Genomic DNA, 27476 nt, shown 5'->3' on the forward strand with positions numbered 1-27476 from the left:
AACACAGCACAGGAGAGCACACGTAATACCGTTTAGAATAATGTGTAAATTTATAGAACAAGATGGATAGACTCATAGACCAAAGTTTTGAATACTAAAATAACAATGAAGAAAGGCAGACTTCAATATGGACAACAGCATTTGGCCACCTGACCACTACACCAACACGGACTCCTGTGACATTAAAATACATAACTTTGATAAGGAATTGACACCCCCCCCCCCAAGCTATAACAGCCTCCACTCTTCTTGGAAGGTTTTCCACAAGAATTTGGAGTCCTTTTTTTGGGGGGGATTCGTGCTTATTCATTTCATCAAGCATTTATGAGGTCAGGCACTGATGTTGGATGAGAAGGCCTGGCTTGCAATCGCCATTCTGGTTAATCCCAAATGTGCTCAGTTGGCTTGAGGCCAGGACTGTGTGCAGGCCAGTCATGTTCTTTCACACCAAACTCATCAGACCATGTCTTTATAGTCCTAGCTTTGTGCACTGGGGCACAGTCATGTTGGAGTAGAAAAGAGCCTTACCTAAACTGTTGCCGCACATTCGGAAGTTCAGCATTGTCCAAAATGTGTTGGTTTGCTGGAGCATTAAGATTAGCCTTCACTGGAGCAGTGTTCATTCTGTCGACTAAAACCATGACTAAAACTATTCGTCAACAGCCTTTTTGCCATGAGAAAGACTAGACTAAGACTAGCCAATAATATTTCTTTGATGACTAAAACTGACTAAAAGTAAGCTTAGTTTTAGTCAAGATATCTAAATCTAGAATAAAATGTAAAGTTAGTTTTCGTCAGACATTCAAAATCTATCAAATCTATCAAAATGTAATGCTTCTGTAGCTCTCCTGCCTCTTAACTATAGAAAGCAGGGACCCCAGGTTTGGCAGAGTGCTACAATGATTTGGCACCAGATTTAGGCAAGAGAATAAATGCTTGGACTTGAACTGGACTGAAATGTTTTTGAGTTTTCGTCATCTAAAGCTAGACTAAATCTATAAAGGGTAGAAATGACTTATATGTGACCAAAACTATAAGGCATTTAAGCTAAAGACTAACCTGCAGTTTTCACATATGTTGACTTTCGCCGCACACCAAAGCACCGCAGGTTTAATCCGTTTGAAGGTGAGCGACCTCACCCGCTGGGAGCATGCAGAGATCACGGGAGACCTGCAAATTCACACGGGAATAGTATGTCAATAGTGGACTATTTTACCTGTTGGGGTTAATTTATCATCCTTTCTGGTATAAGTCCATGATATTATTGCTTCCACCATTGGGTGAGTACATTAGGAAGTTTAAAAGTCAATGTCTGCTTAAAGGATCTGTGGTTTTATGTAAAATTATTTGGCTAAATGTCCTCAAAAGTTGGAAATTGGAGGTAAACTGAGATGCATTTTGCACCTTAGCAGTTGCTGAACCCGCTTTGTGATTTTATGTGAACTTCCACTTTGCCACTTCCTCATTTTTATGTGCTTGATTGTATAGACCTGTGGCGACGGGTCCGATTGAAACATCTGAGTTCAATAATTATCAGGTGAGCCAGATACTTTTGTCCATATCATGTATGTCTGAAACCATCAAACCATTCAGAATCTGTAATTATGATAATACTAACAAAAGCCTCATAACCTTCTCAGCTGCTTGGTTCCTGTATTGTTTTGAAGGAAGCACAAACTTTTCATTTAGACCATATGGGACTGTGTTGAAAGATGGAAAAATAGTATGATAAATCACCTTTAACATACAGGCCACTGTGTTGCATACATTTAGAAAACATTATTCATGTTTTTTGCAAATTTTGTGTCAATTTCCTGCTGCACAAAGAGAACCAATGTCACTTAATCTTATTTTTAATTTTCCCTCTTTTGTGCTACGACTGCCTCACCCAGTCTGATGAGATATGGATCTTATATGATAGTAAATCTAGACATTATGGAGAAGCTAATTATGAGGAAAGAACTGCTTGAATACAGTTGGTTGAGTCACTCCTGGTGTTGAATTCTATCTCGCTCTTTTAGTCATTACCATAGCATTAAACCGTATCATAACCTGTCACCCATCCTGTAGCTTAACTGAACTGCTTTGAAATATATATTTCCACAACCATTTCAGGAAAGGAAGTGTATAAATTAGAGAGAAAAACATCCTGGAGGTGAAAATCCAAGCCTGACACGAGTGTGCAGGTCTTCCAAATCATTTTAATAAGCTTTAAGGTGACATTGTTGGCTCCTCTACCTCTTCCCTTCCTCTGGTTTGTTCCCTGGCTGTGTTAAAGAAAAATTATCCTGGATGATTTTTGCAAAAGCCTTGATAACTGGAGTGGAGCAGCAGGTGCTGTGAGGGCTTTCAAGGCTTTGGATGTCCCAAATGTAGGGGTTGTTTGCTCTCCAGTTTGATATTTTATTGCAGAGAAAATGTTACCAAAATTGGTGGAAAATGGATTTTAGAGTGTTTTTGACAAGAGTTTGGGCTTAAATTTTACCAAGTCTAGAGTGGTTTGTAGAATTGGTTTTGCAGGGATGCTTTTTCACACCATTTTGAAACATTATGAAACTGTGTTTTCCCTTTAACTCTTCTATGGTGCACTTCCATCAAGCTGTCTGGTTTAGTTTGGTTTGATACAGGACTCAATTATTTGCTTTTCCACTGTCAGAAAGGTTGAGAAAGGAACCAAAATAACTGGTTTATACTGTCCTATTTTTTGGCAGCCTTCTGTTGGAATACCAAACGTTCCAATTTGACCCAAAAAGGCAGAGCTAGGCACACTGCTGTTGGTTGATTGGTTGAAAAAGGAAAAGCTCCAAGGAAAACAGTTGGGAAACACTGGATTAAGGTATCTATACCAATAAAAATTAACAATCTCCATTCCTATACGCTACTGCTGATACACCCTTAGGAAGAAGGATAAAAGTTGGAGTGGAACCAAATAAAGCATTGCTGGGTGGCCGAGCCAACAGACCAAAAAAGATTCCCACTGCTGCAAGAGAGGCCAGATAGACATCAGATGTGTAATATTTACAATTATAATAAAAGTAGTAGCTTGGATTTATATGGCACCTTTCATGGGACCCAAGGACCCTTTATAAAAATACAGAAGACAAGACACAACACAACGACCAGCACTAAGTTGAGAGTGTTTGAAGGGTGGCAGATGTTGGAGAGACTGGCCGTGGTGCACTGGTGGTGTTTGAGGAGTTGTGTAAACATTTATTAGTAAGACATTGCAGATTTTCAGGGGAGTGATCCAGAGGGCTTGGGTTGGCTCTGTCTCTACCGAGTCCGGTGTTGAGAATGGCGAGAAAGCCAGTGTCTGAAGACTGGAGGCTCTGGGTTGGTTTGTATGGATGTAGGAGGTGGGAGAGGTACTGAGGGGCAACGGCATGGAGGCTTTCATAGGTAAGAAGGAGGGCCCAATGTGGGTGGGAGGCCTGGCAGCCCATTTTTGGACATACTGGAGCTTGTCCATGTTTTTTAAGGTGATAATTTGACCAAGGGGAGCATGTAGATAACAAGAAGCAGTCCAAGGATAAAGCCTTGAGGCACACCTTGATTTACTGTGGATGGAGGAGAGAAGAAGTGAAACCAGGAGAGAGAGCGGCTCTGGTATTGCTTCGGCGGTTGGATAGGCGGGTAAGGAGCGGAAAGGTCAAGGAGAATGAGTGGGCCAACAGTGATTTTGGTGAGGGCAGTCTCTAAGCTGTGGTATGATCTGAATCCTAATTTCAGGGAGAGCTCATGGTCTGACAAGTGGTGATAAAGCTCCTGCTGAAGAATGGAAGGTTGGAGAAATGCACCCAAGATCAGCTTTTTCTGTGCCAAACTGTGCCGAACCTCTTGATGGAAACACATAATTATACTTCTGTTGAGTAAACCAATCCTCCTCACTTATCTCATTGCATTCCTGACTTGATTTCCCTCGTTCTGCATTACATAACCCACCAAATGAGCTTTTAATTGCAGCCCTGACCCCAGATTTATTACTAAGAAAATAAAAAAATTAACTTGTTTACTGCTGACACCAAGGAGCTTTCAGAACAACATGTATTGACATTCAGGATCAGTGAGGCAGCTTCTATTTTTAGAAGAGGACTTTAACACCGTCCAGTCTAAACACTGCTGAAGGGCAAGAAAAACAATCTCTGCCTGGGTGTGTTTTTGTCTGTTGGAAAAGTCCAAATAAATGAGAAAAGCACCACTGCCATTTGTGGAAGTGCCGACCATATCTCTAATGTGTCTCTAACATGTGATATGAAATGTGGACAGTGAAGTTTTAAACACTGACCTTAGGCTGCACTGTACAATGCTTGGGGATAAAGGGACAAATTAAGATCATCAGCATAGAGGTTGCTTCAAAGCTTAGGGGTGTGCCGTGCCAGTCAGAATAATAACACCACTAGTTCAGAATGGTCCTTTCAGGGGAAATACTGCCAGATATCAAAGCAAACCCAAAATTATGGCTGGGCTACAATCCACAACCTCAATTCCAAAAAGTAAGGACACTGTAAGATGCAACTAAAAATAATGCAATGACTTGCAAATCTAATGAACTAATAGTTTATTCACAAAAGAATATCAAAATCAGATGTTGAAAATTGTACAATTAAATTTGATGGCAGCAACACACCTAAAAAAAAAAAGTAGAGATGTGGCAGCAAAAGGCCAGGGAAAAGTCAGTAGTATTAGTCAAAAACAACTGGTTGAGAATTATGCAACTTTCTGGGGTAAAATGCAACAAGTCAGGAATATGACTGGGTATAAAAGGAGTATTTTAGAGAGGCAGAGTCTCTCAGAAGAAAAGATGGGCAGAAGTTCATCAATCCAAAATTGTGGAACAGTTTCAGAAAAATGTTCCTAAAAGTAACATTTGAATATTCCACCATCTACAGCAGTGGTTCTCAACCTTGGGGTCAGGACCCCTTTGGGGGTCGCAAGACACTGAGAGGGGGTCTCCAGATGCCCTATAAAACTAAGAATGTTTTTTGATTACACTGTTGCCACTTTACAACAATTTTGTCAAATTTTAACCAGTTTTCATATTTTTTTTCCCACCAATTTTTACACATTTTTCCATTTAACACCTATTTTTTTTCAGTTTATAAACTCTGTCCACCACTTTTTTTCTGCCTGTTTTTTCCACTTCTGAACTAATTCTTGCCACTTCAGCTTAATGTTGCCTCTGTTGACTCTTTATTGCTACTTTTAACCCCTTTTTGCCACTTTTATGCCCAATTCTTCCCATTATAACCACATTTCACTATTTGATATGCCCTTTTTTGCTAGTTTAACCAATTTCTGCCAATATCTGCCTATTTTTTCTTTCTCAGTTAACCCTTTCTTGCAAGTTTATATCAATGTTTCATCCCATTTCACCAAATTCCCACCCATTTTTGCCAATCTAAAGCCATTCCAGCCACTTTTTAACTCCCTTTTACCACTACTTAAGCCCATTGTTGACACTTTGACACATTTTTTACCATCTTTATCTAATTTTTTGCCACTTCTAACCCATTTCTGCTACTTTTAAAATCCAGTTTCACTACCTTTTCCATCATTTTTTGCTGTTACTAACCCATGTAGCAATTTTTAAACCATTTTAATATATGTTTTTTTAACTCAGGGGATTTACATTATTAAGAAGGCTACTTTCTACATGAATGGTATAAAAATATATTTGTTTCTTTGATAAGAGTGGTTATTTTTTCAGGTTAAATATTAAATATGGATATGACAGCTTAGCTCTACTATGGACCATGATTTTACTGACCTCCATGGGCCCCCAGTTTGGCTGGGCGAGAGAAAGGTCTTCCATTTATCCCCCTTTATGCACGGCCTTGTCTGCACATGACCATTCCAAATTGTGCATGGCTGTGTTCAACCACCTTCAGGTACCATGGGGTCCCCGGTCTCTGGCATCTTTATTTTGGGGGTTGCGGGCTGAAAAGGTAGAGAACCAGTTCTCTACAGCAGTGGATCTCAACTGGTCTTACCTCAGGCCTTCCTGCAGTCCAGACCTTTCACCAATGGAAAACATTTGGCCTATTAAAATGTCAGAAAACATGTCCTTTTTTGTCTGGGCCCGTCCTTTAAAACCAAATGCCAAGCCAGGTGCTTTCTTTGCTGAGCTCGTACATAAGGCTGACATTGAATCTAAACCATATGCCACAACTGCTGAGACAACGGCAATAATATATCTCAAGTCAAATCCTGTCCTCTGCTTTACCTGTACAAAGGTGTGTAATAAAGAACATGCTTTTGACAGCATGAAACGAAACAAGTTAAGACGCCACTCTGAGACATCATCCTGCACACAAAGAGAAGCTTATAAATTTCTTCAGAGAGAAACTTCTCAGTTGTTGGGCCCAACAGAGTGGCAATATTAAAGCTGCATCTGTGCCATCAAATGCTCAAGTTGCCTCTGATAAAGTAGCTTACAGAGTCGCTGAGTGTATAAAAGTTGCACACTGTAGCTGATAGACAGGAGAGTCTTTATCACATGTCTTCTTTTGCCTGCCTCCTACTGGTGAGAGTTTTTCTGCAGTTTTACAATAAAGATGAACTAAAGATCACAGCTAATTTTTTGAGGTATATGGTATGTATCTTGCAAATGTTTCAGAGAAAACTTGTTGTTGGCAATGAGAGATAGGCAGGAGACTCATCAGGCTTTAGTCTATATGAAAAAATATACAAAAGAACTGAACCTGCAGTTTCCCCCCTCATAGGGCGTCCTAAACCCATTTTGACTGCTTTTCCCATTATTGCCATGTTTCGCCAAGTTTTGAAATCCTTTAATCAATTTTTGACACATTTAACCACTTTTCACAATTTCCTGCTCATTTTTTCCATTTCTTTTTTCTATCTTTACCCATTTTTCCCAAATTTATCACATTTGCTTCATTGAACCTTTATTTGTCAATTTTTGTCACTTTTAATCCATTCTCATCAGTTTTTGACTGCTTTTTAACATGTTCCAATCATTTTCTTCCCCTTTATTACCTTTCTTCATCCATTTTTGCCACTTTTTTCCACGTTTGCTTCTTTGACTACATTTATTCCAGTCTTTGACATCTTTAAGTTATTAAGCTTTTAACCCGTTTTTTGCTCTGTTTTTTTTACCTTTTTTTTTTTTAACTTATTTTTTTACACTTTTATCCCATGTTTGTTTATTCCAGTTAATTTCTGGCAGTCTAAAATCCCTTTAACCACTGTTTTCTGCCAATTTTTGTCACTTTTACCCCTTTTTGACCACTTTTTGCCCATATTTTACACCTTCAACCCACTTTTGTCAATTTTTGACTGTTTTTTCACATGTTATTATCTTCCTCTTTATTGCCTTTCTTCACCCATCTTTTGCCAAGTTTTTTTCATGTTAGCCTCTTTGACCCCATTAATTCCAGTCTTTGATGACTTTTTTCCCAGTTTTTGAGCCTTTAACACATTTTTTTGGCTCTTTTTTTTAACTACTTTTCACCCTTTTCTGCTCTTTTTTTAATCCTGTTTTGACTTTTTTTACCCATTTTTGAGACTTTTATCCTGTTTGCTTATTTGAACCAATTTTTGCCACTTTTACCACTTTTTTTCTGTCAATTTTTGTTACTTTTAACCCATTTTGACCACTTTTTGCCCCTATTTTACAGTCAATTTTTGCCTCTTTTCATCTGTATTTCACTATTTTCGGCTCATTCTTTTCCTGACACATATCAATCACTATCTCATTAATCTTCAAGGAAATGACACAGTTCACAATTAATTAATAAGTACAAACTTTCTGATCATTTTCCCTCCCTACTTCTCCTCCTTCAGTATGTTTACATGCAGAGTAATGGCGATCTATGGCTACAGCTTAATAAGGACATTTATCTGAACTTCTGTTCTTATTTCAGTGTTTATACATTTATCTGAACTTCTGTTCTTATTTCAGTGTTTAAACATTTATCTGAACTTCTGTTCTTATTTCAGTTTTTATACATTTATCTGAACTTCTGTTCTTATTTCAGTGTTTATGCACAGCTCTAGGTGGCCATATGTCTGCTTTAGTCTTGTCACTGTGGACTGTCTACCTGATCACCCTGCTAACAAGTTAGCTATCCAGTTCTATGTACAGTGGTGTAAACATGGCAGTATTTTCATCTCTGCATTTTTTTATGTACTATAGGCTGGTACAGCTTCAGTGCAGGCCACTCCTGCTTATGGTAGTATTCAAAGGCAGACAACGAGGTTGGGTTTAGTCAAATGAAAAGTGCAGGCCATTCCAGGGCCAGCTGCTGAGAAGCATCCCCACAGCATGATGCTGCCACCACAGTGCTTCACAGTAGTGATGCTGTGCAATGATTGATGTCTGCCAAACGAAACATCTTGTCCGATGACCAAAAAGCACCATTTTGGACCAAAGAACTTTCGTCCACTTGACCATGGAGTCTCCCACATGCCTTGTGGCAAACTTGAGTCCAGATTTGATGGCTTTTCTTCAACAGCGGCTTTCTCTTTGCCACTCTCCCATAAAGCTTTGACTGGCGAAGACTGAAGGCAACAGTAGCTGTATGCAGAGTCTCTCCCATCTCAGCTGCTGAAGCTTGTAACTCCCTCAGAGTAGTCATAGTCTTGCTGGCCTCTCTCACTAGTGTCCTTCTTGCATGGTGACACTACTGGGTGTGTATGAGCTCTTAGAAGTAAAAAATGGATAGTCCAGTATTGACAACCTCAGAGACGACAGCAGTAAAATAAAAATAAACAACTCTGAAAAATATGGAATGGTATTTAACATATCTATTAAAAGGATGGACGCATTTCAATATGGTTACACAGAATCTGCAACAACAGCCACCACCCCCCTATAATTTCCACTCTTACGCTGTTATTTGCATTTAATGATATGAGCCTGCATTTATAACCAGTGAGGGTTCATAAGGCTATCTCTTTTTATATGCTGCATACAGATATACTCTATGTCTCATTCTAAAGCTTTTTCAACTCTTGAAAACCCCATAGTGATGTTTTTTATTGATTTTTTTCTCACACAAATTATGAATAACATGCAGAAAACAAACAAAGAAAACAACAACGCCTACAAATTGGTCAGTCAATTCGGTTTGGTTCATAGTCAGTGTAGTTTAACACCCACAGATATTATTTGTGTATCAGTCATCATGCCTTAAACACCCACCATCTAACCCACACAGACAGAGCACAGAAAAAACACTGATAAATTAGAGCAGTGGTCACTGAAACCACGGACAGTGGTTATTACAGGGTCATGATAGACCCTGTAGAGTTCTTAAGTTGATACCCAGAAGAAATCAGAGCAGCTGTCACAGTTCTGAGGGGCAGTAATGTGTCAGTTCACATATTCAGTATTCAGATGATGTCTGAGAGAGTTAAAAGACTGCTGGTGTCTCCCCTCAGCTGGCAAGAGTCATCAAATATTTAAGGATGAGAATTATCCATTATGACTGTTCATGGAATCAATTACTGTAAATGCATCCCTCTCTGCTGTGGAGATGAAAAGTAAATAAGTGCTGCTTAATGCCTCACTTGTTAGGTCATGCAATATGAAGAGCTGAGGCAGAGTTTCATCGGAAAATTTCACCAACTTTCAAGGTGGAGGAGTCAGGCCTGCCCACATGACTGACTGGGCCCCTGAAAAACCTAGAGACTAGACCATCCTCAGCTCTGATTTATTGATATCAATTCATTTGTGTCAGATCAGTAGAACTGGTGCTATCATTCTAGTTTCAGTAACCTCATTATGGAGCTGAAAAGTGTGTCAAGCTATTGTTTGTCTCTGATGTTCAAACTGCTCATTTGAGCCACTTTTAACCCACTTGGACCACTTTTTTGCTCATTTTTGCCCATTTTTTCACTTTTAAGCCACTGTCACCACTTATAAATTTCCTGCTAATTTTTTACCCTATTTTGCCTTTCCTAACCAGTCTTTGGCCACTTTGATTCCATGATTGCTTCTTTTATTCCGTTATGCCACTCTTTAACCACTTTCTTATCACTTTTTCAAACAATATTTGCAACTCTTATCATGTTTTGACCTCTTTTTTTTCCCACTTTTCACCATTTTTCCTTTTTTTACATATTTAATACATTTTTTGCCACTTCTTAACCGTTTTTAACCTTTTTCTGCTCATTTTTTAACCTTTTATGCCTTTCTCAACCAATTTTTGCCGCTTTCATCCCACGTTTGCATCGTTGAACCCATTCTTGCTACCTTTTTAACCACTTGTCACCATTTTTTCCTGCCATTTTTTTCCACTTTTGACCCACTATAACCACTTTTGTCCTTTTTTTGCCTTTGCAACCCATTGTTGCCACTTTATGTTGCCTCTTTTCAACCGCTTTTCACCTTTTTCTGCTACTTTTTTAATCCGTTTTGCCTTTTTAACTAATGTTTGGCACTTGTTATCCCATGCATGCTTTTCTGGACCCAATTTTGCTACCTTTTGACCAGTTTTCACAATTTTTCCTGACATTTTTTTTTTTTTGTTTCCTTTATACCCACTTTGACCATGTTTTGGCTATATTTGCCTGTGTAAACCATTGTTGCTACTTTGTACACATTTTTGCCACTTTTTGCCTGGTTTTTTTGCACCTTTAACACATATTTGCCTCCTTTCAACTGCTTTTCACCATTCTCTGCAACCTTGTTTTAATCCTTGTTTGCCTTTCTCAACCAATTTTTGGCACTCTTTGCCCATTTTTGACTCTATTAACCAATTTTTGCCTCTTTTCAACTGCTTTTCACCATTCTCTGCAACCTTTTTTTAATCCTTTTTTTGCCTTTCTCAGCCAAACTTTGCCACTTTAATCCCAAGTTTGCTTCTTTGAACCCAATTTTGCTACCTTTTTCCTGCCATTTTTGCTGCTTTTAACCCATTATAACACTTTTGTCCTTTTTTGCCTTTGTAACCCATTGCTGCCACTTTTCTATACTGTTAACAAACTTTTGCCACTTTGTTACCGTTTCTGCTACTCTTTTTTTATCCTATTTTGCCTCTGCTCAACCCATTTTGCCACTTTCATCCCATTTTTACTTTTTTGAACCTATTTTTGCCACTCTTTCACCACTCTTCACCACTTTTTTTCTGCTATTTTTTGCCACTTTTAGCCCATGTTCCCAAATGTATTATTCAGGGTAGATATAAAAATGACAATCACAGGTTTACTTTACAAAGGACCATGGTTTTCCTCACCTCCATGGGCCCCTTTATTTGGCTCGGCCCCAGAAAGCTCTCCCTGTTTTCCCCTCTTCATGAGTGGCCTTAGTAGCAGCACTTAAAACATTTAATTCCACTGGTTTTGTACTGAAAATAGGTTGCTGCCAGGCAATACTTTTTCACTGTTAATGCATTATGACTCACTGCAAACTGGTGTGCCTGAATGCACCTTTTTGATTTTAAAATCTTTAAATGTTTTAACAGACTGGGTAACAATCCTCCCCTCTGTTTGACAGTAGAGTACAGTAGAACTCCCTGAGTTTAACTTTAGTACCAATTCACAAAAAAAGACCCAAAACCTGCTGAGTAAGTTTGTTGAATTACTAAGTAAAAAGTGCTGTCCTTGTCAGAGTCAATAAATGATCCTTGTTTAATTTTTTACCAGTGAAGTTTGCTGGCTCTGCAACATTTTTAAAATATTTGTACCCTAAAACCCCAGTTGAATATCTTTATCAAGGTCTATTTTACTCTCAGAGCAACAGAAATGTGGAAAAGTTTTAAAGTAGAAAAGTATGGCTTCCTGAAGAATCACATCAAAACAGAGAGTAATTACAGAAGTCATTAATTCATATTTTGATTGCTTAATTGAATACTTAAAGATTTATTATATTTTCAATAATAAACCAAGTGAACCAGGCACTTTACAATTAACATGAGAATACTTGTCAGCTTTGTTTCCCATCAGCATTTTTCTTGCCACTTACACAAAAGCTGAGGCAGCAGAAAAGTTCATCACCCCCCTCTTTGTTCAGTCTTTTGTTTACATACAACGCGAATAACGGCATCCAAATCCTGAACTGTAGGCTATTAGGCAGACCAGTTAATAATGGTTAGTAAAATTACATTTTTAATGGAGGCCAGCTTTGTTTTAAACACATCTGCTGATGCTGCATTTATGCTTAATTGGTATTTATTTTGCTGGAGGAAATATAATTCATTAAGAGGAAGCGTAAGTTAAATGCTGTACAGTAAATTGGCCATTCTGTTGTAATTACAGTCAGTAATCCCCTTTGGACCCCCATGCAGGAAGCGTGCACTCAGGTGGATGTCATTGATTTATATTTCTCAAGTGTTATGGGTGAAATATCACTAACTTTGCTTTTTAATTTGTTTGTTTGTTTGTTTATGAAACCCACTGGACACTTGAACAATGTTGTGCCTGTATGTGCTAATTGAAAGCGTTCGTTGGGATCGTAATTTTTGGTTAACAATGAAATGTTTTTGATTTTTAGTCAAATTTGGCACACAGACTTCAGAATACAGTGAGTACATTTTGGAGGCCAAAGGTCACTGTGACCAGGCCTGCCCACAGATTTAAATGGGTCCCTGACAAACCCAATGATTGGGCCCTCCCTAGTTCTGATTTATTGATGGTATTAATGCCTGTGTGTTGGATCAGTAGCATTCCAGCTAACTTAATTTTGGAGCTAAACGTGTGTCCAACTATTATTAGGTTCTGATGTTGAAATTATTATTTGTGCCTCTTTTTTTAACCACTTTTCTGCTAATTTTTTCTGCTATTATTTGCAACTTTTCATCAATTTGGAACCCTTTTTTCATTTTTTTTTTACCCATTTTTGCTTCTTTTCACCAATTTTTGCCACATTTTTCTGATTTTTTTTTTGCCACTTATGACCCATTTTTGTCACTTTCACCCTTTCTTTGCCTTTGCCTTCCTTGGCCAAATTTCAACCAGGGCTGAACCATATATAATGTTTCTTTCGCAGTGGCGCTTATGCATGCACAATAGTCACATGGCAGGGATGTGCAAAATTCAGGTGGCCTGGTGCTGTCTCTGGGCTTTTGGATTTTGGCCAAAATCCCCTGTTTTCTCATTTTTGTGATGGGCATGCATTTAAGTCTGTCTTAAATCACCATCAGAAGCCAGAAAAGTGAGCAGCAGAGTTACAGTGAGTCTCCTCCTCTGCATGTGCTGACGCTGCTGCTGTCACTACATCTGTATGACCCTTCAGGCAGACGCTAAGTTATGCAAGGCCAGTAGGTGAGCCATACATGGCACCTGGTCCTGGTGCTCGCTGATACATGGTCCTGTCACTGCATGGACTTACAGATTGTTTATTTTAGAGCTTCAGTGTGTGTGCTGTGGCTATGTACATCATATCAGACTAAAATGTCGAAGTAGAATGTAAACATACCTGCCTGTGATGGGAGTAACATGCACCTGTAACAGCAGCTTTAACCTCCTCTCAACAATTTTCTTCTTCAACTGCTCAGATAAATGCTGAACGTGCTCCAAATCTTTGTAGAAAATCTCTTTAGTTCAAAATATTATTCCAATGCAGAAATCTGTGTTGCAATCACAGAATCGAAGTCAATTAGGGAACTTAATGAGCTGAAAGATGATTTTATAGAATGCATTCAGGTAACCTTAAAAGATTAGACCCTTTTCTGCAATTTCTCAAACTCTTTTTCACCACTTTATATGCCAATTTGACCTGTTTTTGCTACTTTTTGATCATATCTCTGAACCCTATCTGCCCATTTTTGCTAATTTTTGCCAATTTTTGCCAATTTTTACCCACATGTCACTAGTTGCTAGGCCCATTTTTGCCACTTTTCATCCACTTTTACCACTTTTATCCACATTATGCTAGTTTAAACCACATTTCACTCGTTGTTATGCACATTTTTGTTACTTTTTATCAAATTTTCACCAAAAACCAAGTCTGTTTTTGCCACTTTAAACCCATTTTGCAACTTTCTGCCTGTTTTTTTCTATACCTCTGTTAAACCATTTTTTGCCACTTTACAATTTTGCCACTTTTAAGCCCATTTTGCCACTTTTTTAATTTCGTTTTAAGCAAATAGGCTTAAATTTTATAGAAGGTTTTATACTCAAGCTTAAATAAATTTAAAAAGATTTTGTTGCCTTGTTACCACAATGTAACGTTACAATGGACCATAATATTCCATGGGCCCCCCCATTTGGCTGGGCTCCAGAAAGGTCTCCCATTTATCCCCCCTTGTGGGCGGCCTTGATTGAGACCTTGCCTATTGTTAGGTGGTAGTGGCCTTGTGCCATATTTGTATTCATTAATTTGACCCTTATGCACTTAACTGGCTTTGTAATCCAGAGTTGATCACAAAACATGCACCTATACACCACTGAAGAAATGGGATTTCTTGCAACCAAGCCCTCCTTCTTGACCCACCACTGTATTTTCACTGCTGTCGAGACATGACTTTCAGTCACTTAACAGGCGAGAATGCCTAGGTGAACAGACCACTGACCACCATGTGGCGCTCCAGCACTGGGCATTTTATTCTCCATGTCCTGAAAATGTTGTATGTTTACATCACCTGAGAACCACAGAAAAAATAAAACAGTAATCACACAAAAAAAAAAAAAATGGCAAAGAAATGATGAAAAGGGGACTTTAAAAAATGCTGGAAAAAAAATAATGAAAAATAAAACAAAAAAAGGATGAAAAAGTAATGAAAAAATGATGAAAAAACTGATGAAAAAAGGTAAAAAAAAAATTATTTAAAAAATGACAAAAAAAGAATGAGAAAAATGATGTAAAAATTGACAAAAAAGTGACAAGAAAATCAGGGAAATATGCAGAACAACAATGAAAAAAAATGAAAAAAAAAAGAAATAAAAGAAAAAATGACTTTAAAAAATGTTTAAAGTCAATGAAATAATGAAAAAAGGTGAAAATAATGAAAAAGGATTAAAAATGATGATAAAACTTTTGAAAAAAGTGAAAAAATGATGTAAAACATTACAAATAATAATGAAAAAAATGCTGAAAAAATTATGAAAAATGACAAGAAAATCAGGGAAAAAAACAATGAAAAATAAAAAGTTTTAAAAACACTATCCAAGGAAATGATGAAAAAATAATGAAAAAAAAGACAAAAACTGATGAAAAAGTAATGGACAAAAGACAAAAAATGATGAAAAAGTATTGAAAAAATGAAGGTTAAACTAATGAAAAAAGTGAAAGATGATATAAAAAAATGACCCAAAAAAATGAAAAAATTATGATAAATTGATTAAAAAATTATAAGAAAATCCAGAAAAAAATCAGAAAAACTATGAAAGAAATGCAGAAAAAAATAATGAAAAAAACTTATTTAAAAAATGATGAAAGGAAATGACAAAACAAAAATGCCAAAAATATGAAAAACTTTCAAAACAATTTACATTAAAATGGGAAAAGAATTGTCAAAAATGTCGAAAAATGTCGGTAAATCAAAAAAATAATGGAAAAAACACACAACAAAAAAGATCAAAATGACGAATAAAAGAAATATTTTGTCACTTTAGACAGAAATAGTTTTTTTTTTTTTTTTTTTTTTTTTAGCTGGTTATGAAATAAAATTGATAGCTATGTTCTAAAGAGCTGGTAAAGGCAAGATTCTTAATGTTTTTGTAAAAGCCAAAGAGCTCTTCTTACACATGTTGAGGACAAGATCTGAAAAGAGGAAAGACTGATTCCTCTATAGGAGGCACGAAAATCAACCGTAAACATGAGTTCCTCACAGGAGCTTAGTCACTGCTTACGCTCCTTGGCGAGCATGGGGTGAAGACATCCGCGCCTCCTCAGCTTAACCTGTCAGTTTAGGGCTTAACACATGCGGAGCTATGATAAAAGTCTCTGTGGTGACTGACAATTTCATTCATCTTTAGTAGTCAGACACAAAATGTTGCAGTTTAATTTTTTCCCTGCTTGAAGACATCCACATGTCCTGCATCGTATCAAGTAACATAATTGCCATCTTTCATTCTGAATTCAGTGAATCTCTCTCTCCTCACTCAAATTCCCACTGCCCACTTCCTCTCTCTGATCTCACTATCTGTGCCTCCTCAGTGCTGCCTGATCCTGATTAAAATGCACACGCTGACCTCTGCGCTTCACTCTCTTCTTTCCCTCTCCCTAATTTATGCCTTCCTCTTCACCCTCTCTCCGCACCCCTCCTCTTTTTCTCCCACCTCCTCCTCTGTCTCTCTCTCTTTTTCTCGCAGTGTCCTGAGGGGCTGAGGCCAATGAAGGATGGCTCAGGTTGCTATGACTACTCCAGGGGCATTGACTGCACCGATGGCTTCAATGGAGGCTGCGAACAGCTGTGTCTCCAGCAGCTCGTGCCCCTCGAAGATGACCCCAGTTCCAGCAACGTGCTCATGTTTTGCGGGTGAGAATAACTTACAGTGGGGAGGAAAAAAGAAAGGTGTCTGCAGGCTGGAAATAAAGCTTGCTCATGAAATTGGCTCCATGATTGATATTTCTATCAAGAAATTCTTCCTCAGGCAAAAATCCACATGAGGGAAATGAGATGTGTAAATAAGGAATAAGCAGTGATTTCACAATGACTACTTCAAATACATTCATGCTGGAAGATATTTGCCCACAATAACAAATTAAACAATGCAGCGCTTTAATTAATACCCCTTCTATTCAAAGGTGCTTGAAAATGTAAATTTTTCCACTCACAATTTTGCAGCATCACGTTCTGTCAGCATCACGAACCCATTGGATCCGTTCCTGAAGCTCTGCACAGCAAGATAACAAGTGGGGAATAATGACAACAACACAGACACAGCATTTAATTTGCCTGTAAGAGGCTGATTAACTGTCCCCCTACTTCCTGTTTTGACATGATGTAGGAATAGGTACTGGCAAGGTGTACCTAATAAAGTGGTCGGTCAGTGTAGTTCTGGGATAAAAGAATAGCAGTCTATACCTGGTGTCTTATTTTGAAATTATCAGATGATCTGTGCATTTTGCACCTGACTTCCTGTTTGGGTTGAGCATTATTGAATGGCAATACAATGGATTAATGGAAGGCCTTTTTTGCTCTAGAGTGCATGGCGTGGACAGAAAGTCACACAGGCAAACCACACTAAAAACCTCAAATGAAGACCATGGCCTTTATTTAAGAAGCTACCAGGCCTATATATGAATAATATATTATTAGAATCAGGCCTTAATTTCTAATTCTACCAAAGAAATATAATTTTCCATATTGTTATTCTCGCAGAAAGTGTGCAAAGCAAATGTCATAATGTTACTGCAATAGTAATACCTTTAAATAAGATATTCTTTGAAGTTGGGGGTTATATAACTTAATAATATCAAGATGATTACAATATGTATGACAATAAAAATTCTCTTTTAGTTTCAAATACAATAAAAGAGGGTTTGAACCGAAATAGTGTTTGAAAAAGGAATATCAAACCAGTCAGCAGCTACTTCCTCCTCTTTTTCTTCTAACTTTTCAAAGATAAAGGGTAATGAAGCTCAAAGTGTCCTGTGAACATTTTAAATCTGAGCTCATCTTTGCGTTTATCTTTGCAATGGTACTGAAACAGACAAGATGCACTGGTTTAAACCATCCGTATTTTGAAGAAGAATGAATATACAGTATATAACATATAAGTATATAACAGTCTGTCAATTTTTGAAGAAAGAAAGTTCCTCTGAGAGGAGACCAGCAGACCGGACATCTCTGACGGCCGCTCTCACAGACTGCATTTCCAGTTTTAGATTTTTTTCCTTTCTTATTCATAAGGATGTCTGGCAGTAAAATTCATGAAATAACCACATAGCAAACATTACAAGCCAAACACCATTACGTAAATAAAAGGTCTTATCTGGGATTAAATTATGTATAGACACTTTATAAAAGTAGATACACAATCGGTGGCTTGCTTTAGCTTCCATAGCTTCAGCTAAAGCTAACATAGCTTTGCATTTGAGAATTTTTTCATTTCTACTTATGAATTCCAACAAAGCGAGTGATTAAAAAAACCTGTAATGTGCAAGTTTGTTAAAAAGGCAAATCAAAATGTAAATTGACTTTTACAAAAAGCTAACATAGCTAAGCTAGCTACGCAATCCACATTGCTACATAAACCAGTGTAGCTAAGTTGGCTTTAGATATGAGCTCTAGCAAATGTAGCTGAAGCTAACTAATGTACATAGATAATGTAGAAACGTAGTTACATAGCTGCTTTGTGAGCATAGCTTTAGCTAGGTCAGCTATGTAGCTCTGTTATCTATAGCTAAGCTAGCTTTAGCAACATGAACTCCAGCAAACATAGCTAAAGCTAACTTAGCTATCCAGATAATGTAGGTATGTTTCTTACATGGCTGCTTTGTGCACTTAGCTTTAGCTACATAAGCTATGTAGCCACGTTTCCTACATAGCTTATGCAGCTAACAGAGCTATGTAAGCTACGCTGACTGCGTTAGAGTGTTTTCATGGAGGAAAAGCTTTTTTCCTGTTAGCAGACTGTTCACTCTGCTGTATTAAGTGTTTTTTGATCAGGTTCTTAACTTTCGTTATCCTAACCTTACCTTAACCCTAAACAGAAGTTTGACTAGCCGAGTTGCATTGCATGAAAGAAGAAGAAAAGCTCAACATAGACTGTCTTTTGAAAGCATTAAAAGCTGTCCTGTTTTTAATGAAAGGACACAGAGGTTTTATTAGCATATTAACAGTTAGCATATCAATCCATTATGATACCCAGGCCTACACAGGGGGGCAGCCCTTTATTTGTGTGGGCCATGACCCTGGCTGTAATATGGGGTCTGACTCCTGATCTTTATTGGTGGATATACATGTATCAGTAATAACAGGACTTAGTTCTGGGTTCACTGACTTTATGGCAGCCATGCTAAAGTGGAATGTAATGGTATTTGTTTTTGTCCTAACCATCACGGCTAGGGGGTCGAAGTTTGGTGCAAATATTCACACAGCAAATCTGTCTAAATAGAACAAAAAAGGCAATCACATATGGTAGTATTTACCAACCAGTCTAGGTGGCAGCAGCTCTTTTAATTGTCTTCTAACTGGTATTAAATATCCAACAAAAAAGAGGAGAGTAAAAACAACAAAACACCCAAAGAAGAGATGTTAGGTTCACACCTAGGGACCCTCCAACTTCTCCTTAACTTTTCTAAATTGTTTTTAAAAAGCCTTTGGATGTGAAAGCAGCAGACGTTTGCAGATGCTAATTCATTTTCATGTGGTAGGTTGACTGACTAACTAGTGTCTCGCTGCCCTCCAAAGAGAGCATCCAGATCTTAAGCAACTAGGCCCAAACTTCAGTATGAATTATGGGTCCTGACCATGTTTGACTCATTCAGAGGGAGATCGGTTTTATTAGGCTTCTTTTCCCATTTACCCCCTGAATAATCTGCTCGCACTCTCACTCTTTACATCCATCATCTTTGTGATGATTCGTATTTAATGACTGTGGTGTAAAAAAGACCAAAACGTTGGCTACTTTTGGGTTTCCGGGCTGACAGGTGAAATATATCCTAATTCCCGGAGGTGTGGCGGTTCCGCAGTGGTGGATGGCTTAATTTCCCCCAGAACATTAGGCCCCATTACATTATAGGCCAAGATCAAAAGTCTATTAGCAGCAATTGAACTTTTCCAAATATCATCAGTGAAATCGACTATATCTTTTCTGAGTGAATCGGGAGGTTTTGTCAATCAAAGAAATTTTCATCCCATCAGTGGGGACTTCATGACTTCATCAGTGCATTGAAAATATATAAGCTCATGTTAAGATGAATATATAGCTTACTTCAATACTGTGTAGAGGGAAATGGTGTAGTAGGCATTGTTCTGTTGTTTATCAAAATAATGGTGCACAAAAAAAGTTAATGGATTTGCTTTCCAGGTCTGCAGGTTTGCTGCAATTTGAGGACAGTATTGCCAACAACTGCAGTCCTTTTTCCCACTGAGGCACTGAGACCCGATCAGCTGCGTGAGCACAAAACTCAGTGCCAGCCGACAGCAGAAGATAATCAAAGTCGGCTGTAAGGGAGGATTGTGCAGATAAATGGAGGAGATATGATATATGTGACTGATTGCACAGTCTGCTGAATGCCTCCCCATAGGATACTGTTTCCCACACAGCACTTGTGCCCAAAATCTCTCTGATGACAATGAAAGTGCAGTGTTTCACTAAAGTCAAAGGAAAATAAAAATTGGCAAGAGCTACGTGAATAAGAGTCAGATTGTTCAAAACCTAATTACAAAGCACCAATCTCGCAAATTCCTGCCGGGATATAGTCTTCCTGCCACTGTTTGCATTTAGTTGGATGGATAATGCTCATAGATTTGTGGTTTATGAGCTGCAGATGGCAGGAATGCAAAAAAAGAAAGGCAGAGATATTGGCTTTGTTGCTTTCTGTTTGTAGATCAATTAACCAATCAATGTTTTAGTGAAACGGCGCCAACGCTTTACAAAAGTTAACTCTGGAAACTTTATAGAAAGCAAGTCTTGACTATACTCTTAATTATTAAAGACTCCAAACTTGTATCCACCTGTAAGCAAAACTTGGCAACATTTGCAAGTAAAACTCATGTTTAATAGGTGAAAACCTCAAGCAAGACAAAAATCACTGATGGAAAGACATCTGTCTGACTGAATGATAAAAGGAGAGCTAAGGAGAGATAGACATTGTTTATATTAAAACTTTTTAGGAGAACTGTATGTTTTGCATTTATCTCCATCCTTAAAGTGAAATGTGACTCTGACTCTACTGATACTAGTTCTGCAACAACAGCAAGATAAATGCTTCCTGTCATCCCATTTTTTTTGTAAATTCACGAACATTAAAGCATGTACCTTGTAGTCACAGCTTTCCGTCTTATCTACAGGTGTGTGCAGGAGTACAAACTGGCAGGGGACGGCCGCTCCTGCCTCCTGCAGTCAGACAACTGCGAGGGACCAAAATGCCCACGGCAGGATGTTCACTTCAATGATACCCTGTTTGGTGAGATGCTGCATGGATATAACAACAAAAGCCAGCAAGTCAACTTGGGACAGATATTCCAGATGACCTTCAGGTAAATAATGCACAATATTTACACATGTACACTTTCAGACATACCTACTCATCACCAAGGTAACAGTTTCTATAATGGTATTTAGGATCTTGGTTATCTCGCATTCCTCCCGTCTTCTTTTGTCTTCAAAAACGTTCTCTTATCTGCATCTACTGGTGTATTTTACATTCACAAGCCTCCCTTGAGGTCTTTTGTTTCACATCACAACTGTTTACACTTCCCAGTATCTCTGAAGACACATCATCAGGAGTAACGGACGTCTTTTATCAGTTTTTGGGCTTGTAGGAGATAGAAAGATCTCAGCGGAGCGTCTCTGAGAATCAGCAGTCAGGGTTCACCGTTGGGGTGCTGCATCTGTGTTTGCACAGATGTGTGTTTGTGTATGAGGGCGAGAGAGAGAGAGAGAGGCAGTGATGGTTGGGTAAGGATTGAGTCTTATCCCATGGCAGTTCTCCCTAAACTGCCAGGCGTCTGAAAACCTGGCTCACTCTGATAAGTCGCATGCTGTTTGTGGTGAGATGCTCCCGTAATCACAAAGAGATGACTGAAAGGGTCGAATGCAGCACACATGGAGGAACAAATGCAACCTATATCTAGCTTTGATTGTGTCTCTGAACTATACAACTACACAGATTTCAAAGTAACCATAAAAAGCTTTTCATCTCCTCTGCCCTGTGGGTCACAATGGCTGTGCTTGGATAAATGCACATGAGTGGTCTGGAGTGTCTTCAGGGTCAAGCCTTTGTAATGCGTTGTTGTGAATTTCTATCGCCACCTCCATGGAAACAGAGAACATCTTAACGCTTTTCCTTTCATGTATTTTAGCAAATGCTGATAAAACCATTTCAGATCCATATCTTTTTTAACCATAAAGTCCACTCTTTATTCAGAGGAACTACAGCAAGTCTTTCTTGAGCTCTGTGAAATGAGTCTATTGTGAAAACTTCTCTCAGAAAAATTCTGTGATTCAGTAGCTGTCGTTTCACATAATTCTACAAACCCGTCAGCATTTATTGAGGGTAATCCACTGAAAAGTGCATGATAAAGAACCTTAATACTTTTTTATTCTTTCTGAAATAAAATCCATGAGATGGAGGAGGCCAAGTCGACATGAAATCAAATATATTTCGTTTTAAAAGTATAAGTGCTGAACTGTGTGTTTCGCCTTTGTCCTTGAAGATGTCCATGGCATGTGATTGGAAATCTACCAAAAAAGAAGTCTGGACAAAAATATCTTAATGGTTCCAAACAGATTGGAAATAATACGAACATAGTCACAGTGACATTGCCCATTGTTTTCTAAAGCAGACTTCTGAAGGTTACCACCAAATGCAGTCTCAAACTAACTGTGGGTTGGCAACAAGCAAATGGAGCCGAAGTGGGCCTTAAGCCTCTTGGTTGCACGGTGGAGCAGTGGTTAGCACTGTTGCATCAAAGTAAGAAGGTTTCTGATCAGATTTTGGTCTCACTGTTTGGGGTTTGCAAGTATGGAAATGTTTGCGTAAGCACAGAACCACTGAAAAAGGCTGAAATCTCTGTAGTACATTTTCCAAGCCTGTAAGTGGCACTGTAACGCTGCCACGGAAAAGCACCAAAAGAGAGAAGAAGATTACAGAAAACTGCCCTAAACTTTCTCCTGGTTGCCCTTCTGGTTGTTCTCCGTGGTGGATTTCAGAACATCTGGTGTATGTTGTTCTTGGTGGCGGTAAAGGAGCATCAGATTTTGCTGTAAAAGCCACAATAAGCTCAGTAGCTTCTGCAGCACAAAGACAACCCTGTAATCCACCATTGTTGTTTTGGTTTGGCATGTGCTTGCGGCGTAAGTGGGCTATGCTATGTGTGACATAACCAGATCTGATCTGTAAAAGTGCCCATCGATGAAAACTCAAAAATTTGACCTTTAGCTGTTTGTTGTGCATTTCCTTTACATTTTAGAGGATGGCCCCAAGAGACTTTTTTTCCCGTTTAGACCTGATACATATGTGTACCGATTTTCAGGCCTGTATGTCTTACCCAGTCCCCTATCTTACTTTTGGGGCCCCCGTGGAGCCCCTGTGTGTTGGACTTGCAAAATTCCACCACTAGATGGTTATTTCTGCTTTGGGACAATTCTGGGGAAATTTGACAACTTTATACATATGTTAAGGCCCCCAAAACAGTCAGCAATGAGGCAGAAAAAATGTACATATAATCCCTTTAATTTCAATAGGGTCCTCACGACCATGATGGTGTTCTGGCCCTAATCATCAATCATGTCAGTACAGACATGATTGATGAGGCTGTAAGTATGTGTATCTCAGGTGTAAAAATGGGATGGATGCTAATTGAGATTCCTTTTACTGCCTGCCTCAAATGGACACTCAAAGAGTTGCCACTTTTGGCACTCCCACACTGGCTTCATCTTTTTGCACAGAAGGTTGCTGCTTGGTATAATGTGATTTTCATGCATTAAGGAGAGTTCAAAGTTTTGTAGAGCTGTCAACTGCGGATCTCAAAGGTAACGTGATTGTACCTCTCTGCCTTGTCTTTGGATGGATTTGTACTTAAGAACTGCACATCTTAAGGTGGGATACTTAAAGCTGGACTGAAATAAAAAGTGATAGTATTTAGAGAGGGATTACTCACTTTGATCATCTAAAGAGCCCTAAGCTTAAAAAAAGGCTTCAAATCCATCTTAAGAGAATTTCTTAGAATGACTGACATCTACAGGCTTGTTTTAGACAAAGACTAAGAGCCCCCATTTTCCCAAAGCTAACCCACTCGGGGACTTCCCTTTAATACACCAAGCATGGCACAGTTTGACGGATAAAACAAAGCTGAGTCTGAAGGTTTTAAAAACAGTGGGAAGCAGTCAGTTCATCCATTTGCCCTCGAGCAGTGGGAAACACAGTGGGCCTCCAGCCTCCAGACTCCAGACCAGCACACTGGGTTACATCAAACTAGGGCCGACGAAGAGATTTGCACTCAAGCCTGGCTCCAGTGGGGTTACACACACGACAAGGTTAAAACTAGACAAACATATTGGCAGCTCTGAGACACGCTAAACAAGCAATGAAAGATCTTGGGATTTCTATAGGAAAAAGTATATTGCACAGTTTGGAGAAAAAAGCTCTTAAGGCCTTTCTTCATGTTATTTATTGATGTTCTGTGCACTTCTTTTTCAACATCATTGGATTACAGCTCCTGTAGGAAACTTTTGGCTTGTGTTGATTCTAGTAGCCCCTGTTGAATCTCTTGGCTGATTTTGTACCTGTACATGTGAAAGTTTTGAGAACGTTTTGCCTTTTTTACACAACCCAAAAAATGCAGAACAACATGACAGGATACAACACGGCACAATACAGTTTACAATGTGCTATGTTATAAAATGATACGATGCGTTAAGAAGATATACTTTATGACACGGTATAACATGGCAGAACAAGATACAATAAGATGCAATAGGATACAATACAGTACGTTATGACATAATACTGAATAAGAAGATACGATATGGGGCAACTGGGGCTCAGTAGGTAGAGTTGGTCGTGCCGCAATAGGAAGGTTGTGTTGGATCCCAAGCTCCTGCAATCACATGTCAATGTGTCCTTTGGCAAGCACTATAAAAGCTCAGATCCACTGAAGTCCATTTACATTACAATTAGGGATGTAAGAGTATCAAAATCTGACAGTATGATAATACCTGGGTAAGTCCACAGTACGGTATGTATCGTCCCAAAAACCCCAAAACAACAAATGAAGACTTCGACACAATAATTGCACCTGGATATTACAATATGCACAATGAGAGCCACACATCAGATTTAAAAGTTGCTGGAGTCTCCACAGTCTCAAAAATTTGTCACTCAGTTCTCCCTCGCATATTCTCGCGTCCACCATTTTCACTGTTAAATCAAGCCAGTGAGTGTAGTACAAATTATGATGGGTAAGTAAGGGCTGCTCCACTATAAAAACATTTTGCCCTGAAGACCTTGTGTTTAAAACTGTCACATATCCACGAGGACATTGAGACGCTTCTGTCAATGTGATACCGCCTAATTTGGATTGTTGTTGCATCTTTAGTTATAACGATACAGAAGAGTTTTTTACACTGAGGGGGAAAGAAAAGACACGATACAGGAGAAAACCACGTGAGATAAGACAAGACAGGCAAAATGATACAATATGACACGATACCAACCAAAACGATACTATCCTATACAATACAAAGTTATACCTTACAATATGAGACATTGAAAGTGTTAATGTTTTTAAAAGCAAACTCAAGACCTACCTTTTTAGTCTGGCCTTTAACTAAACTTTATATCATTAACTGAATTTTGTTTGAGTATTGTAGCATTTATCTCTGTCTAGATTTAATTGTCAGTATTGTTTTTTAGTTCTTATCCTCTTATCATAATCTACCACATACTCTTTATGTGTATTAGACTTATTGTATACAAATTATTGAGCTTAGTGCTTTCACTCTTATTTTAGTATCTTTTTGTTCTGTTTTCATTTCATTGTAATTTATTATTTCTTAAATTTAATTTTATGTTACTTTGTTTTAAGATTTTAACCTAACCTCCAGTGTTTCCTCATTTTAAATTTTAAGATGGCGTTTCCTCAGTGTGCATGCTCCTGCTTTTACTAAATCCACTGCTCATGACATAAAAAGGACTTGGTAAATGGATTTGAACTTGTCTTTTCTAGTCGTCTGACTACTCTAAGTACTTTGTAACTTGCCATTATTGTGTTTGGATTGCGGGTTGGGGTTGAGGGGACAGGGATGGGGTGGGGTAGAGTTGGGTTTTCTTTCTTTTGTATTCCTTTAGTGTGTAAAGCACTTTGTGCTACATTGTGTTGTATGAAAAGTGCTATACAAATAAATATTGATTGATTAAAATGAGAAAATCCAGAATGATGCAATACATTATGATGTGAAACAACACATCAACAACACAATATGAGATGATAGTAAAAGAGACAATACAATTTGATAAGATATGATAAAATATGATACAATACCAAACAGATACAATATGATATGATACAGATTAGGGCTGAAACAGTTTATCAAATTATTCGAGTGATTCGATTCAAACAATTAACTTAAATTGGTCTTGTATCCATATACGCCCATGCTGAAGGCTTGGATATCATGTCTTGTGTTGTACGGTGTGCTGTGTTTCACATGGACAGCTATTTGTGTGGCACAATGCCCTTTTTTCGCTATTACTATAATGTAACATGATGATGCGTGGTGTGAAAATTACGAGAGAAGAGAAGTTGATGCAGTGATTTTTACAGGCATGCGTCCAGCGTGCCAGATCTCCTGAGTTTACACGCTGCCTGCATGACTCGCTGATTTAGACAGCGCTCATTTTGTGTCTGCAGACTTCAGGTTCAGTTTTATTTTAAAGGTTGTACCTGCACTGCTTAGCATGCTTCCTATATTTAAGGTGCTCTTCCACTCTTTGTTCACAGCGCTGAAGAAGACCACGAGTTAAAACACGTCTTGTGACCACTGTCTTGCCTATATAAACTGCTTCAAAGGAATTCTGTGCTGACTTCTCAGTTTAGTATGATACCATAGGAAACCGCATGATACTGAGTGTTATAAATTCCAACTTCTTTGTGCAGATCAGCAGTTTAAAAATCAGGCCATGGGTGAAAATAAATAATTATGACTTGCATTTTAAGGTAATTTAATAGAACACACAGCTAATTAAGGGATTTACTAAAGCAGACCCACAGTGAGGGAGAAACAGAAGGTGGACGGGTGAACCGGTGCGTGTATGACGAGAGGATAGTGAGGGTTTTTTATGGCATGGTTGTAGTAAGATGAGCTGGTTGAATGTTTGGAATATGGGGTTAATGTTACGATAAAAAATAACCCAGCAAATACAGGGATAAACTACTTTTGCTAAAAGACACAAGGGTCTGTAGTAGCAGTACTTTGTTATCCACCTAAATGCAAATATCTATCTATATGCTCACGACTCGTTTATGAGTCAGAAAGACTTATGCCATATATTTTAGAGCAAGATACAAAATTGACTTTGTATTTTTTTGTTTAAATAACTTTTAAAAAGGTGTAAGTTGAAGGCCTCATACGGATGTCTGCTTAGGCCCTCACTACAGCCAGAGTCAGTCCTCTATGTCCTCTTTTAAAAGCAGCCGAGTTGCAAATGTTTTGACACTCAGTCTGGCTGAAGAAACCCAGTCTTGTGGACAAGTCCCCTCAGGGCAAACCCTTGTATTCGCCATTCAGTCAAAAAGTGCTGCCTTTTGGGATCGCCTTTAAAACAATGATTCTCAACATTTGGGGTTGCAAGACACTAATATAGGCCTGTAGATGCCTTAAAGAAACTAGGAATATTTTTAATTCACACTGTAAATTACCACTTCACACCAATTTTGCCAGATTTCAACCCATTG

The 27476-nt window shown here is 38.4% G+C and overlaps 1 protein-coding gene across 1 annotated transcript in view; it reads left to right on the top strand.

Annotated features, from left to right (window-relative positions):
• The window catches only part of LOC121524927 (astrotactin-2-like), a 615575-nt gene that overhangs the window by 406561 nt on the left and 181538 nt on the right, over window positions 1–27476 (top strand). The window contains exons 12-13 of the mRNA XM_041810517.1: window positions 16216–16382; window positions 20868–21056. Of these exons, the coding sequence (XP_041666451.1) occupies window positions 16216–16382; window positions 20868–21056 (356 nt within the window). The remainder of the gene's footprint in view (window positions 1–16215; window positions 16383–20867; window positions 21057–27476) is intronic.

The sequence above is a fragment of the Cheilinus undulatus genome, linkage group 17 (genome assembly GCF_018320785.1).
Source record: "Cheilinus undulatus linkage group 17, ASM1832078v1, whole genome shotgun sequence".
In the NCBI taxonomy this organism is placed as follows: Eukaryota; Metazoa; Chordata; class Actinopteri; order Labriformes; family Labridae; genus Cheilinus; species Cheilinus undulatus.